The sequence below is a fragment of the Protopterus annectens genome, chromosome 15.part0 (genome assembly GCF_019279795.1).
Source record: "Protopterus annectens isolate FY-2018-M chromosome 15.part0, PAN1.0, whole genome shotgun sequence".
NCBI lineage: Eukaryota > Metazoa > Chordata > Ceratodontiformes > Protopteridae > Protopterus > Protopterus annectens.
The window spans coordinates 407,604,954-407,619,462 of NC_056749.1; the positions used below are offsets into that span (position 1 = coordinate 407,604,954).

A 14,509-nucleotide genomic window follows, 5' to 3' on the forward strand; every position below is an offset into this window, starting at 1 on the left:
AGTCCCAGGCCTCAGGTTGATTCGACTCTCCAACCTGAAGCTGAGGATTCCTCAGACTCCTCTTTGGAGGATTCTCTTTCCTGTGTGTCCCAGATGCCCCCCCTCCCTTGGGTATGCTTCCACAGAGGAGGACTCTGCTGAGACAGACTCCCCAGATCTCAAAAATGAGAGAATATTTTAAGTGGAGATGCCTCTGAAATGTCAGAGGTCCAAAAAACATATGAGCTCTTGCAGATGGACACTCCTGCTGCCATTCCTCCAGTTTTACCAGCCTTCGTGGATGCTTTCAATGCAGCCTGTGTTGAGTCCAGATTCCCAACCATCTGCCCCTTGAAGACCTGACAGATTCTATAAAGTCCCTGAAGGGGCTAAATTCCTGATTAAATGCCCTACTGTAGACCCTGGCACTGTCTCAGTCTGTGCAGATAAACCATCCAGATTGCTTCCCTACACCTGTGTCCTTCCTACAGACAAGGACAGTAAGACAGTGGAGCGCATTTGTAAACATTTTACACATCTGCTACTTTGGCCTTTAGGGCAGTAAATTACCAGACACACATATCCAAGTATGCCCTGGCCCTTTTATCTGAGGTCACTAAATTTTGGATGACCTCCCTGACTCTCCTGCCAAGGCTCAAATATCTAACTTCATCTCATTGCCTACTAAAGCCGCAGTGCAGTCAATTAGATACAGCTATGATGCTGCTGAAGCCTCTGCCAGACTTCTGCCTCAGTCCTTAGAAGATACTCATGGTTAAGACTACAGCCCTTACCAGATATTAGGGCCAAACTCCTGGATGCTTCTCTGGATAACTCTGCCCTTTTTGGGCCAAAGTGGCTGAGATATTCAAGACTCTTCATCAAAAGGGGAAGGAACTCTGTGACCTCAAAACACTTGTCTCCTCTATACCCAAATTTCATAGAAACCACCCCTCCAAAACCCAGTTCATTAGAAAACACTCTGCTACAATCCCCCATTCCAGGAGCAGAAAGAGCACCAGGAAGCAGCAGACTCCTTCCAAGCCTACTCCGACTCCTGCAAGAAACCTCAAATTCATGCTGTCCACATCCCCAAACTCCATTCCCTTGTCCCTAAGGCGCTCTCACCATCTCCTAGCTTGGTGAAGCGTTACCACAGACAAGTGGATCTTGTCTGCTATAGAAAAGGGTTATTTCATGACCTGGATCATCCCTCCTCCTTGGAGAGGCATCCCACAGCCTCCCAAAGACCAGTTTCCCCTGTTTCAGCCAGTCAGACTCCCTCCTTCCTCAAGGAACCATACAACCTGTTCCCATGGCAGAGCAGGGAAAGGGCTTTTACTTCAGACTCTTCGTAGTACCAAGGAAAGGTGGACCATGGAGACCTATCCCTGGATCTCTCCCACCTCAACCTTTTCTTACAAGTACCCACCATCCATATGCTTACTCTACAGACCCTTTTTTCACTTGGTTATGTTTCAGGGATTTCTAGTCATCTTGGACATAAAGGATACCTACGTACACATCTCTGTAAGGTCCAAATACAGGAAATATTTGCATTTTTCTGTGGGTTCCTGACATTTTCAGTTCTCTGCCTTGCCCTGTGGATTCTGTACAGCTTCAAGGGTATTCACCAAGTGTCTTTCTCCAGTTATTGCTTATTGCACGGTCCAAGATCTTCATATATTTCCATAACTGGATGATCTCCTGATACAGGCAGAATGTTCCACATCCCTTCACCAACTGCACAAAGTTATCTCAGTTCTACAGGCACTGGGATTCAGCATCAGTTACCTCTAGTCCAACCTGAATCCCTCACAGGACCAAGTTTTCTTGGGGTGCAGAATAAGGACAGATGCCATGAGAGCATTCCTTCCGCCCCAAAAGGTGGAAAACCTAAAGCAATAACTGTCCTCCACGCCACTGCTATGACAGCCAGACAGTACTTCAGGTTACTGGGTCATATGGCTTCCACTATCCCTATGTTGCCATTGGCAAGACTCGACATGAGAAAATTGCAGTGGTACCTGAGGTTACTATGGACCCAACATTCACATGCCTTGGACTTCAATATTCCCTTCCTTCCCTGCCTGAGGAAGGAGATCCTGTGGTGGTTAGAGCAAATCACAGTCAACCCAGGACTTCCCTTACAAACCCCTTCCCCCAGTTGAGGAGATGTACACAGATGCCTCAGATATGGGCTGGGAGCTGCTTTAGGCAGTCAGAGAGCAGGGTACCTGGTCAGGCACGAGCACATCAACATCAGGGATTCTTGTTTGCCTTTAGAGCCTTTCTACATGTCCTAAAACCAAGGACCCCTGAAATTGTTCACAGACAGCACTACAATTCTGTGGTATGTGAACAAACAGGGGAGAGCAAAATCCTACTTGCTGTGCTGACTTGCACTCCAAAGCTGGGAACTGGCGGCCCAGTGAACTGTCTCCCTGCAGACAGTTTACATCCGTTCAGCACAGAACACTCAGGCTGACACCCTGAGCAGGTCCATGTCACAATCCCATCAATGGATGCTTCATAGGGATGTGTTTCTGGACATTGTCCACAAGTGGGGTCCACCACAAATAGATCTGTTTGCCTCCCCTCTGAACAGACAACTACCACTATTTTGTATCCGGCTTCCCAGCCCCCTAGTGAGGCCAACTGATGCCTTTTCAATCTCTGGGAAGGGGATGTTTCTCTGTGCATTCCCCCCTTCCCACTCCTTCAAAAATTTCTACTGAAAATCCAGTGCGGAAAACAAAAAACCTTGTTGGTGACCCCTTTTTGGCCAAGACAGCATTGCCCCCCCCCCCTTCTGCATTTAGCTAGGGGCAATCATCGCAAGTTACCTCACAGGGTGGACCTGTTCACACAGGACAAGGGATCCCTAATCCATCCCCACCTGGAATCTCTGAACCTAACCCTGTGGGGATAGACTCTTGACCCCTTATACTAAGGATGTGCTAACTGTCCTGCAGGAGACCAGGAAACTGAACACTAGGAGATCTTGTTTGTCCAAATGGAAAAGATTCTCCATGTGGTGTCTGCAGAGACAGCTGGACCCACTGCAAGGAGAGGTCCCCTTAGTGTGCTGTCCTATCTGTGTGAACTCTTGCAAGCAGGGCTGGCATACTCCTCTGTTGAGGCCCACATTGCTGCTATTTCAGCTCATGTGCCTCTTGGCCCTCCTCTTACATCTTGCAAAGTTATTCCTCAAGGGAATACTGCATCTCAGCCCCCCAGGAGGCCAGTTCCACCTCCATGGGACCTGAATTACGTTTTAGAGAAGCTTGTGGTTGCTCCCATTGAACCAGAATCCAAAGCATCTCTGAAGCACTGTACTTGGAAGACTGTACTTCTCATGGCCCTGACATCAGCCAGAAGAGTGTCAGAGCTCCAGGCCCTCATGCCAACTCCTCCTTTTCTCCTCTTAGACAAGAATAGAGTGACCCTGAGGACCAATCCCCCCTTAATGCCCAAGATGATCAATGAACTGTACTTAAACCAAGGTTTTCACCTGCGCACCTTTTTTCTACATCCCCAGAATGATGGTGAGAGTCTTGCATTCTCTTGATGTTCATAGATTGCTTCGATTTTACCTTGACAAGACCACATCCATTAGGAAATCTGATCAATTATTTGTCTCCTTTCACCCCAGGGCTCTGGAAAAAGCAGTGACAAAACACAGTTTCTGCCTGGGTTTCCAGGGCTGTATCATTTTGTTTACTGACCACAGGAAAAATCTAAATTAAAAAACTTAAGGCCCACTCCACTAGATACATGGCTTCATCTGGAGCCTTGTTTAAAAGACTGGATACTGCTTCCATTCTAGAGGCAGCTACATGGACATCTGTCCACACTTTCACTAAATACTACAAACTGGGTCATATCTCCAGGTCTAGAGTGGGATTTGCTAGGGCCATCCTACATGGTTTCATAGAAAACAGTTCCATGCCACCCTCCCTTTCTTCCCTTTGAGTTTTGGCACTCACCCTAGGGTTTTGAATACTGCAACATGAGAATAGAAGGACATAGAATAGTTGTGTAAAATCTTATAACCATAGATGTCCTTCTCTTCCATGTTGCAGTATTCATTTCCTCCCCTATCCCCTTTTTTCAATTGAAATTATCCTTCCTTTGTTGACATAAGACTTGTTACAGCTAGCTTGGGACTGGAGTCCAACTCGGAAGTTCATTTCTGAGGAAAGGTACGTGCAGATGCCACTTTTATGGCTCACACTCGCTTGGCCAATGTCAGATGCCCCACAGACCTATTAGTGACTAGAAGCTTTTGTATACTGGCTGGGTGTTCGGGTAGCTAGCAGAGGATAACCCAAGGGTTTGGAATACTGAAACATGGAAGAGAAGGATTTCTATGGTTATGGTAAGATTTTACACAACTATTCTTTACTCTGGCTAAATGGCTTGGAGACTGTATCACCTTTGTTTACAGCAGAAAGGGACTCCACCCACCAGGACCTGTAAAAGCACATTTAACTAGAGCAATAGCAGCATTTGCAGTTTTTCATGGCAGAGCTGCTTTAGAAGATATTTGTGCTGCAGCAACGTTGGCATCTCTTCATACCTTTATTACACATTATAAACTGGACCTGGTCTCTAGGGGACGTGTATCTTTTGGCTTGATGGTACTCGGGAATATTCTGTAGCTAGGACTGTGTCCCACAATCCAGGTTTATGAGAAGATTGACAACATCAGATAGAATATTATGGTAAGACGTAACTTCTTTATTGTGTGTTGTTAATCTTTACTAATCCTTGACAATTCCCTACCTCCTTACCCCTGCCCTTAGAACTCTTGATGGATCAGATCTCTCTAAAGATTGGCTTTCATAATAGACACACAGATGTCAAAGTAAACTTTGTCGTTTAGAACTACACACGTTTAGCCTAAACAAAATTTTGTGCATCAGCTCAGTTCTCGAGGGTACAAAGGAAAGTGAAACAACACATACAAGTAGAGGAATAAACATAGCTAACAAATACAATACTACCCCAATACATGCAAGCAAGAGCAGAGGCATTTACCAACACTCGTATAAGAAAAGAATACCCTCCCCTATGTTAAATTAACTACCCTATTTAAAATAATACAAAACACACTACAGATTGAAATGCCCAAGTTATTTGTCTAATGTTGCATTTGAGTTAAATACTATGGATATAATAAATATTGCACTTACTTGGAATAAATCTAAGTAGATATTGCGCAAATAAATAAAAATGGACTTGTGTCCCAGACCCCTGGGACTAGTGCCAGAGTTCAGAAGTCTAAACACTGTAGGTTAGAAACTTACTTAATCTTATAGTCCTGCAGATGATGCTGCGATATCTCCTGCCCATTGCTAGATGGTTAAACAGTCCATGCACAGGGTACATGTTGTCTTGTATTATTCTGGTGACCTTTCAGACGCTTCTTGCAGAATAAAGTTGTATCAATAAAAGACTGGCACCTGTTACCTTCTCTGCAACTCTCACCGCTCTGTGTAGCACCTTCCTTTCTGTAACTGTGCAGCTTCCAAACCACACTTTTAAGTTGCAGGTGAGGATGCTCTCTATTGTACTTCTATAGAAAGTGGAGAGAATATGAAGTGGAAGCTTAGCTTTTTTCAGCCTTATTAAAAAGTGGAGGCATTGGTGTGCTTTCTTGACCAGTTGGTTGGTGTTTCCCAACCACGAGAGATCTTCTGATATGTGGGTACCCAGGAATTTCATACTCTTAACCCTCTCCACACTCTCACCATTGATCTTGAACACTGGGTGGTTTGTTCTTTTCCTGAAGTCGATGATAATCTCTTTGGTCTTCCTTACATTCAGGTCAAGGTTGTTCCCCTCGCATCAACTGATTAGGGATGCCACCTCATTTCTGTACCCTTTCATCCTCCCTTGTGATGAGCCCCACAACTGTGGTGTCATCAGCAAACTTATATGGCCTCTGATCTGTTATTTTTTGTCTGTCACTGTTGTATGCAAACTTGATTTCAGGTGTTTTGGTAAGGAGCATTATGGGTAGAGCTTAGCTCAAAAGTTTTGGAAGGCACGAGCTAAATAATGGCTGAGTGTGTTCTGAGGCTTGGAATCGTGCCCACAGTCACGGATTAGTGAAGATCGACAATACAGATGGAACGTGTTATGGTAAGACATAACTACTTTTTATTACATTGTTTTTGGTGTTTTGCTTTGCTTTTGTGTTGTACTTTCCATGCTTTGTTTTGATTTAACAACTGATGTGATTTGTATTTCTGCTACCAACAGGAACAGGAGCTTGCAAAAATCATTGGAATTAAGTATGAAGCTGGGCCACCAACCTTGTGCTGTTTGAAGCTTGCTCTCCTAGATCCCATCTCATGCAGAATGACTGAGGAGTCCTTCTCACTCAAGTAAGAAAACGTGGGCAGTCAGTAATGTACAGTTCTATTGTGCATGTCTTAAAGTCGGTTCATTGTCATTTGACTCATGTATTTGGATGAAATTGAAATTGGCAGAACCATTGCTTGTTTTCCACCTAGTAAAAATAAGAGTTATTCCCATTAATTGATGGGCAGGCTATATTCCTTCTAAGCAGGGAGGTACTTGCTAGTTCTTGTGTGACGGTCTGTTTTTTTACAAGGTAAATTTCTTTATTGATCATCAGATTAAATTGGCATAAAAGGGTGTTTGTTGGACAACAGAGTAGATTATCAAATTAGCTTTTTTAGGTTATAAACTTTGATTTGTGTTGTGATGCACACTTGATGAAAATGCTCATTGCCAGATGGACTTAATCTGTTAAATTTGTTTTTTTTTTTTATATTATCTAATCGGTGTATGTAAGCAGTGCAATGCCCAGGTGTAAGTAGAGATGGTAAAGGTTGGTGTTAGATTTTTTTCAGTTTGAATTAGTCATCTTCCAAATGTAGTGACAGGTAAGACTGCATTATGTCAGTACACGTTCAACAAAAGTGAGAAGAGGAAATGAGCACAAATTTTTATAGTAAAAGGGAACTTCATAATTGGGTCCTACTTGGGTGGTGCCAGAGGCTGTCTGGAGTGACTGGGTACATCTTTCTTGACTCCCCTCTCATGGCTTCTGTTAATCTCAAGACCTTTTGGCCTGGGTATATCCACCTATTTTAGCCAAATTGCAGCATCCTTACTCTGCGTTTTTGGGGAAGGTAGCCATTAGTCCCCTATTCTTTGTAATCATGTTATGTTCACAGTTCAGATCTACTCTACATTGTTGTAAAGTTCCTGATTTTGATGCAGAAAAAGCACAAACCTTTTAAATGTTACCTGCGCTTTCCGCAGCATGATTGAGACTAGTTTTGTAATTTTCTGTATTCACCTTTGCTAGTGCTTTAGTCCTGCGAGGCACCAGTAATTTCTTTCTATTCTCGTTGCATTATTCCAAACCTTTGGGTTACCCTCTGCTTACTACCCGAATGTCCGACCAGTATACAAAAACTTCTAGTCACTGCTAGTATGTGGGACATAAAAGTGATTTCTGCACGTGCCATTCCTCAGAACTTCTCTGCTGCCAGTTGAACGTCAGCTGTTCCTGCCATCCTGGCCGTTGGATCTTCACATTTAAGGTCATCATATCCCCCATAAGGATGCCCGCGAGCTCTGCCTTTTCTGTTTAGGGCCTACTCATGACCATAAAAACCTGCACAATCTGTCAAGCCTTTGTCCCTAAGACATTCCACAGCTGTCTGCATGCCCTTAACATTTATTTAGAAAACCAGAGTCTCAAATGCTTAGCTCTAGCTATAGAAGGGCTGCCTGGTCAGGCCTTCGAGCCACCTAGAAAGAAGGCCAGTGTTTTTAGGCCTTAATCTGCTGCTGCACCTCCTCCACCAAATGTCCTTCCTGTGGCTGACAGTCTGGAGGAACGTTCAGAATCTGCCGATATAGGTATAGTGGGTACAGTTTGGGAGGCCACAGAACCTAGAGAGGAAGGCACGTTTGTGGAAATTTCGCAGACATCAGCTGCCGATCATGAGTGGGAACCTCTACTTGTACCAGCTTTCCAGATAGATCCTTCCATGGCTCCAGAGCATACTGAACTTAGGCCTTCCTTAGGTCCTTCCCTGAAAAGGAAACTGAAGACCAAGCATGTTTCACCCCATGCAGAAAGCCAACCAGACTGGCAAGCCTTTTCACAGAGTTTGTTTAATGCATTCATGGTCCTAGGCAATGCTATGCCTGCCTCCCCACCAGTTGCTTCTCCATTAATTAGCCCTAGGCCTTGGGCTGAAGACATCCCTCAATCTGTAGCTGAGGATTTCTCTGACTCTTCTTCAGAGGACTTTTTTGTGTGTGTCTTAGTTGCCATCTCCCCTTGGCTATGCTTTCCCAGAGGCAGATTCTGCTTGGACAGACTCTCCAGGTGAAGATCTCCCTTTTGGGGCGACCATCTCTGAAATAAGGGAGTTCTTTAAGTGGGGTTCCACTGAGATGTCAGAGGTCCAAAAAAGATATTACAAACTCCTGCAAATAGGCGCTCCTGCTCCTTCAGGTATTCCACCTGTCTTGCCAGCCTTTTTGGATGCTTTCAATGCAGCCTCTGTTAACCCTGATTCATGACTCCCTGCCCCTCGAAGGCTTATTGCAGACCCTGGTACTGTCTCAGTCTCTGCTGATAAGCCTTCCAAACTGCTTCCTTCCATGTCTGTCCTGTCTACAGACAAGGACAGTAAGGCTGTAGAGCGTATTAACTTAAAGTATATACTTCTGCTACCCTGGTCAGGAAAGTTAATTACCAGACACACATGTCAAAGTGTGCCCTAGATCTGTTGGCCCAGGCCACCAAGCTTTTTCCAGATCTCAGTGACTCTACTTCTAAGGCACACATTTTTACCCTTCTTTCCCCGTCTTCCCAGGTCACAAGGCATTCAATCAGATGCATTTATGCTGCTGAAGCTTCTGCCAGATTTGCTGCATCTGCATCAGTCCTGAGAAGATATTCTTAATTAAGATTGCAGCCTTTGCCTGACAACATTAGGGCAAAACTTCTGGATGCACCTCTGGATAACTCGGCCCTTTTTGGGACAGAAGTGGCTGAAACCCAAAGTAGAAGGAACTGCACACAGTGGAGGACGAATAGGTTTCCACGCCACACTTTAATGAACAATCAAATTGAGTGCTTTCATCCCTGACAAATTGGGGACTTCATCAGAATTTGATAAAGATCTAGTATGGTGTATTGTTTGTAGATTTGCTGGCAGTGAGATTCTTTTTCATTCACCCAGGACTTCCCATTTGAAAGCTTTCAGTTCTTTTTGAGACATTTCCACCCTGCTCTGCAGCCTGTAGTTTGGCTGCATACAGGTTTCTGACAAGATTATCTTCTTAAACTCAAGTTAATGAGCTGCATTCAGCTTCCAAAAACTGCTATCATTCAGCTTCCTAAAACTGCTATCAAGCTTCTCATTGCATGTTGTGTTTTCCAAGGGGATAATATCTACACTTTCTGAACATATCCCTTTATACACTGCCAGTATTTTTTTGTTCAGAACTCAAAACAGATAAACTGCAGAGCAGGGTGGAACATGTCTTGAAAATAATTTAAATCTTTCAAATGTGAAGTCCTGAGTGAATGAAAAAGAATCTTACTGCCAGCAAGTCTACAAACAATACACCATACTAAATCTTTATCAAATTCTTAAGTCCCCGATTTGTCAGGGATGAAAGCGCTCAATTCAATTGTTCACTAAAGTGTGGTGTGGAAACCTATTCATCCTCCACTGTGTGCTGTTCCTTCTACTTTGCATTTCCGTGTTTTTCTTGTAGACTGCACTTGTGCAACTATTTGTTTGGACAGAAGTGGCTGAGTTATTCAAAACTTTTCAACAAAAGGGGAAGGAGCTACAGGACCTAAATCACTTGTTTGTATATCCTATCCCCAAATTCCACAGGAACTACCCCTCCAAAACCCAATTTATCAGAAACATTCTGCCCCACCACCTCTTTTCAGGGGCAGAAAGAGCACCAGGAAGCAACAGGCTCCTTCTAGACTTGCCCAGACCCCTGCCCAGAAATCTCAGTTTCAAGACATGGCAGCTAGTCTGTGACTACCTGCCTTTGTTGCCCAAGCCTCTCAATGTCATTCCCCTGTCCCTAAGGCTCTCGCTGTCCTCAGGCAGGTGGATCTTATCTATTATAGAAAAGGGTTATTTCATGACCTGGATCACCCCACCCGCCTTGAGGGGCATTCCTTAGCCACCTAAAGAACAACTCCCGCTTTTCCAGCCAGTCATAGACAGTCTGCAACTAATATTAACAGTGAATGTTGTATCAACTGTTAAATTTAACAGGGTGTTTGGTTGTGGACAATGATAATGAATTACTGATACTAGATATGAAATATAATCTCAGATTTTTTACACAGTATGTCTTAACTTCAAGAGTTTTTAAAGACAACATGTCCTTTCTAAATTTTAAACTAATGAACACCTTTATGTGTTATGTGCTTAAATATGTTTAACATGTTTACACAATTTGTGTGTATGTATACATATATATATATATATATATATATATATATATATATATATATATATACATACATTTTTTTACTCTATTATGTATCGTCTCTATTAACGTTCTGCCTATGGTGGGCTTTTATGCTAGGAAAAACTGAACCCTTCTTTAAAGGCTTGTATAAGTAATTGGTTAATTAATTAGGAATTATGAAGGGTGTGTCAAATAACTGGTATATTAACTGCATTGCCCACGGTTCTTTGTTTTACTTTTTATCTTCTGACGAAGTTGGGTTTGTTCTCGACGAAAAGTGTACTGAAATTAACGCACTTGAAATTGTGTTTCGTAAAGGATTCCTGCTCCTGCTTGTTCGATAGACAGTCTGCTTGCTGAAAGGACAATACAACCCATCCAAATAGCAGAAAAGGGAAGGGTTTATTCAAGACTCTTCTTAGTCCCAAGAAGGGATGCACCATGGAGACCAATCCTGGATCTCTCCCACCTCAATCTTTTGCTACAAGTACCCACCTTTCAAATGCTTCCCTACAGACCCTCTTCCCCTTGTTAGTGCCTCAGAGATTTCTAGCCACTTTGAACATAAAAGGATGCCTACCTGCATATCATCATAAGGACCATCTACAGGAGATATTTACATTTTTTCTGTGAGTTCCTCTTACTTTCAGTTCTCTGCTTTGCCCTTTGGACTCTATACTACACCAAGGGTAGTCACCAAGTGCTTGGCTCCAGTAATTGCTTACTGCAGGACCCAAGGGATTCAAATCTTCTCATACCTGGACATCCTCCTGATCCAGGCAGAATGTTCCAGGTCCCTACAATGCCAGCTACAGTCATATCAGTCCTGCAAGCACTGGAATTCAAAATCAATTACGTCCAATCTGAATCCCTCACAAGACCATGTGTTCCTGGGGTGCAGAATAAGGACGGATGTAATGAGGGCATTCTTTCCACCTCAAAAGGTGGAAAACTTAAAGAAGTACCTTTTCTCTGTCTTCCAAACTACCACTTTGACAACCAGGCAATGCCTCAGACTTTGGGTCATGTAACATCCACTAATCCAATGTTGCATTGGCAAGGCTCCACATGAGAAAATTGCAATGGTACCCGAGGTCTTTCTGGACACAGCACTCACATCCCTGGTGTACAACATCCCTTTCCTTCCTTTTCTCAGGAAAGACGTCCTCTGGTGGCGACGTTCAACCCAGGGCTTCCCTTACAAGTCCTCCCGCCCACTGTTTAGGTGATGTACACAGATGCCTCAGATCTGGGATGGGGAGTGGCCATGGTCACCCTGAGGGTACAGGGTACTTGGTCAGTCTCCTTCAGACAGGAGCATATCAGTGTCAGGGAAATGAGAGAATTTTATTTGCACTGAAAGCCTTCCAACATACTGTAAACCAGGGTCCCCTGAAATTGTTCACAGACAACACTACAGTTATATGGTATGTGAACAAGCAGGGGGAAACAAAGTCTTACTTGCTGTGCAGACTTGCACTCCAAGTCTGGGAGTTGCTCTCCAGGCAGTATATTTCCCTTCAGCTCAAAACACACCTTGAGCAGGTCCAGGTCACAATCCACAAATGGATGCTTCACAGGGATATGTTCCTGGACATAGTCCACAAGTGGGGTATACCACAGATAGAGCTGTTTGCCTCCTCTGTGAGCAGACAGCTTCCATTATTTTCCACCAGGCTACCCAGTTCCTTGACAAGGGCAACGGAAGCCTTCTCAGTCTCATGGAAGGGGATGTTTCTCTATGCATTCCCCCCTCCTTTCCGCTTCTTTAAAAAGTCCTACTGAAAATCCAGGAGGACAAATTAAAAATCTTGTTCGTGACACCCTTTTGGCCAAGACAGCATTGTTTCCCCCTCCTTCTGCATTTAGCCAGGGGCAATCACCACAAGTTACCCCACAGAATGGACCTTCTCACATAGGGCAAGTGATGCCTAAGCCATCCCAGCCTACAGTTTCTGAAACTTAACCTGTGGGTGATAGAATTCTGATCCCTTACGGACACCTTTACACAGAGGACGTGCTCCGTCCTGCAGGAGACCAGGAAACCTAATACCAGAATATCTTATTTGTCTAAGTGGAAAAGAATATCCATGTGGTGTCTACAAAGACAGTTGGACCCATTTCAAGGTGATATTCCTTTGGTATTGTCATATCTGTATGAACTCTTGCAGACAGGGTTGGTGTATTCCTCTGTTAAGGCCCACCTTGCTACTATTTTAGCTCGTCTGCCTCTAGATCCCCCTTTTGCATCTCGACTACCTGCAAAGTTCTTCTTAAAGGGAGTACTACTTGGGCCCCTTAGGAAGCCGGTTCTACCACCATGGGATCTGAACTATGTTTTAGAGAAGCTCACGGTAGCTCCTTTTGAACTAGCATCTAAGGCTTCTCTGAAACACTGTACTTGTAAAACCGTAATCCTAGTAGCCTTGACATCAGCCAGAAGAGTGCCAGAGCTACAGGCCCTCATGGCTATTCCTCCTTTTCTCACCTTCCACAAGGATAGAGTGACTCTTGGGATCAGTCTTTCCTTCATGCTCAAAGTGGTCAATGAGTTATCCTTAAACCAAGCCATTCATCTGCCCACCTTCTTCCAACATCCACAGAATGACTGTAAGAGATTCTTGCATTCCCTTAATGTTCAGACAGAGCTTAGATTTTACCTTGACAAGGCCAAGTCAGTTAGGAAATCAGACCAATTGTTTGTCTCCTTTCATCCCAGTGCTCTGGGAAAGGCAGTGACAAAACAGACTATTTCTGCCTGGATTTCCAGGGCCTTTACCTTTTGCTACACTTACCATGGAAAATATCCAAGATCCAAAATTAAGGCTCACTGTACTAGAGCTATAGTTTCATCTGGAGCTTTTTTCAAGGGACTGGACACTGCCTCCGTTTTAGAGGCAGCTACATGGACTTCTGTCTATACCTTTAACAAACATTACAAACTGGACCACATTTCCAAATCTAGAGCGGGGATTTGCCAGGGCAATCCTTCATGGATTTCTAGAAAACTGTCCCAAGCCTCCTCCCTCCTCTTCCCTTTGAGCTGTGGTGCTCACCCAAGGGTTTAAAATACTGGAACATGAAAATAGGACATAGAATAGTGTAAAAACTTACCGTAACCATAGATGTCCTTCTCTTCCATGGTGCAGTATTCCTTCCCTCCCTTCTTCCCCCTTCTTTTAATAAACTGTCCCTTCTTGGATGACACTGGACTCGTACAGCTGTCCTAGGATTGGGGTCTGACTGGGGCATTCAGTTCTGAGGTATGGTATGGTATGTGCAGACGTCACTTTTATGGCCAACGCTCCCTGAGCCAACATCAGACATCCCACATACTTAGCAGTGACTAGAAGCTTTTGTATACTGGCTGGACATTCAGGTAGTAAGCAGAGGATAACCCAGGGGTTTGGAATACTGCAACATGGAGGAGGACATCTATGGTTATGGTAAAATTTTATACAACTATTCTTTATAGAGAGAGAACCTCAGAATCTTCACGTTTGAACATTGGCAGTAGAAGGGCTCAGTGGAAGGATCTGTGACAATTTGTCTTCTGACCACTGTCAGAAAGCAACCAAATAAGAAGTCCTAGATGCCGAAGCACAGACCTAACTGCATATTGGAATGTAGGAGGCCCAAGCATAGACCTAACTACATGTTGGAATCCATTTTGACCGTAATGGTCTCCAAGTTCTTAGTCACTGGATTCTCTGATATGTTTGTCTCACTCTCCTGTAGATTGATGCACGAGTATTCACCTGCATCCACTTTTTGGAAGTGAGACAGGGATTTGGCTGATATTTTTGTTCAGCTGCTGTATAATTATAAGGGCCACTCTTGGGTCTTAAAGGCCATCAAAAAACCTCCCATTTTGGCCACCTACACTGCCAGATGGAAAATATTTTTTCATCATGGTTGTGGTGTATCCTCTTGTCCTGTGTGTAAAGCCCCCCAGGTTTGACATGCATATGTTGGGCATCCTTTATGTTTAGGCCCTTTTTGATTTTACTGTTGGTGTATG

General features: G+C 43.9%; 1 protein-coding gene across 1 annotated transcript in view; it reads left to right on the top strand.

Moving 5' to 3' along the window:
• The window catches only part of BRWD3 (bromodomain and WD repeat domain containing 3), a 1,896,258-nt gene that overhangs the window by 1,056,877 nt on the left and 824,872 nt on the right, over window positions 1-14,509 (top strand). The window contains exon 25 of the mRNA XM_044057276.1: window positions 6,250-6,374. Within this exon, the coding sequence (XP_043913211.1) occupies window positions 6,250-6,374 (125 nt within the window). The remainder of the gene's footprint in view (window positions 1-6,249; window positions 6,375-14,509) is intronic.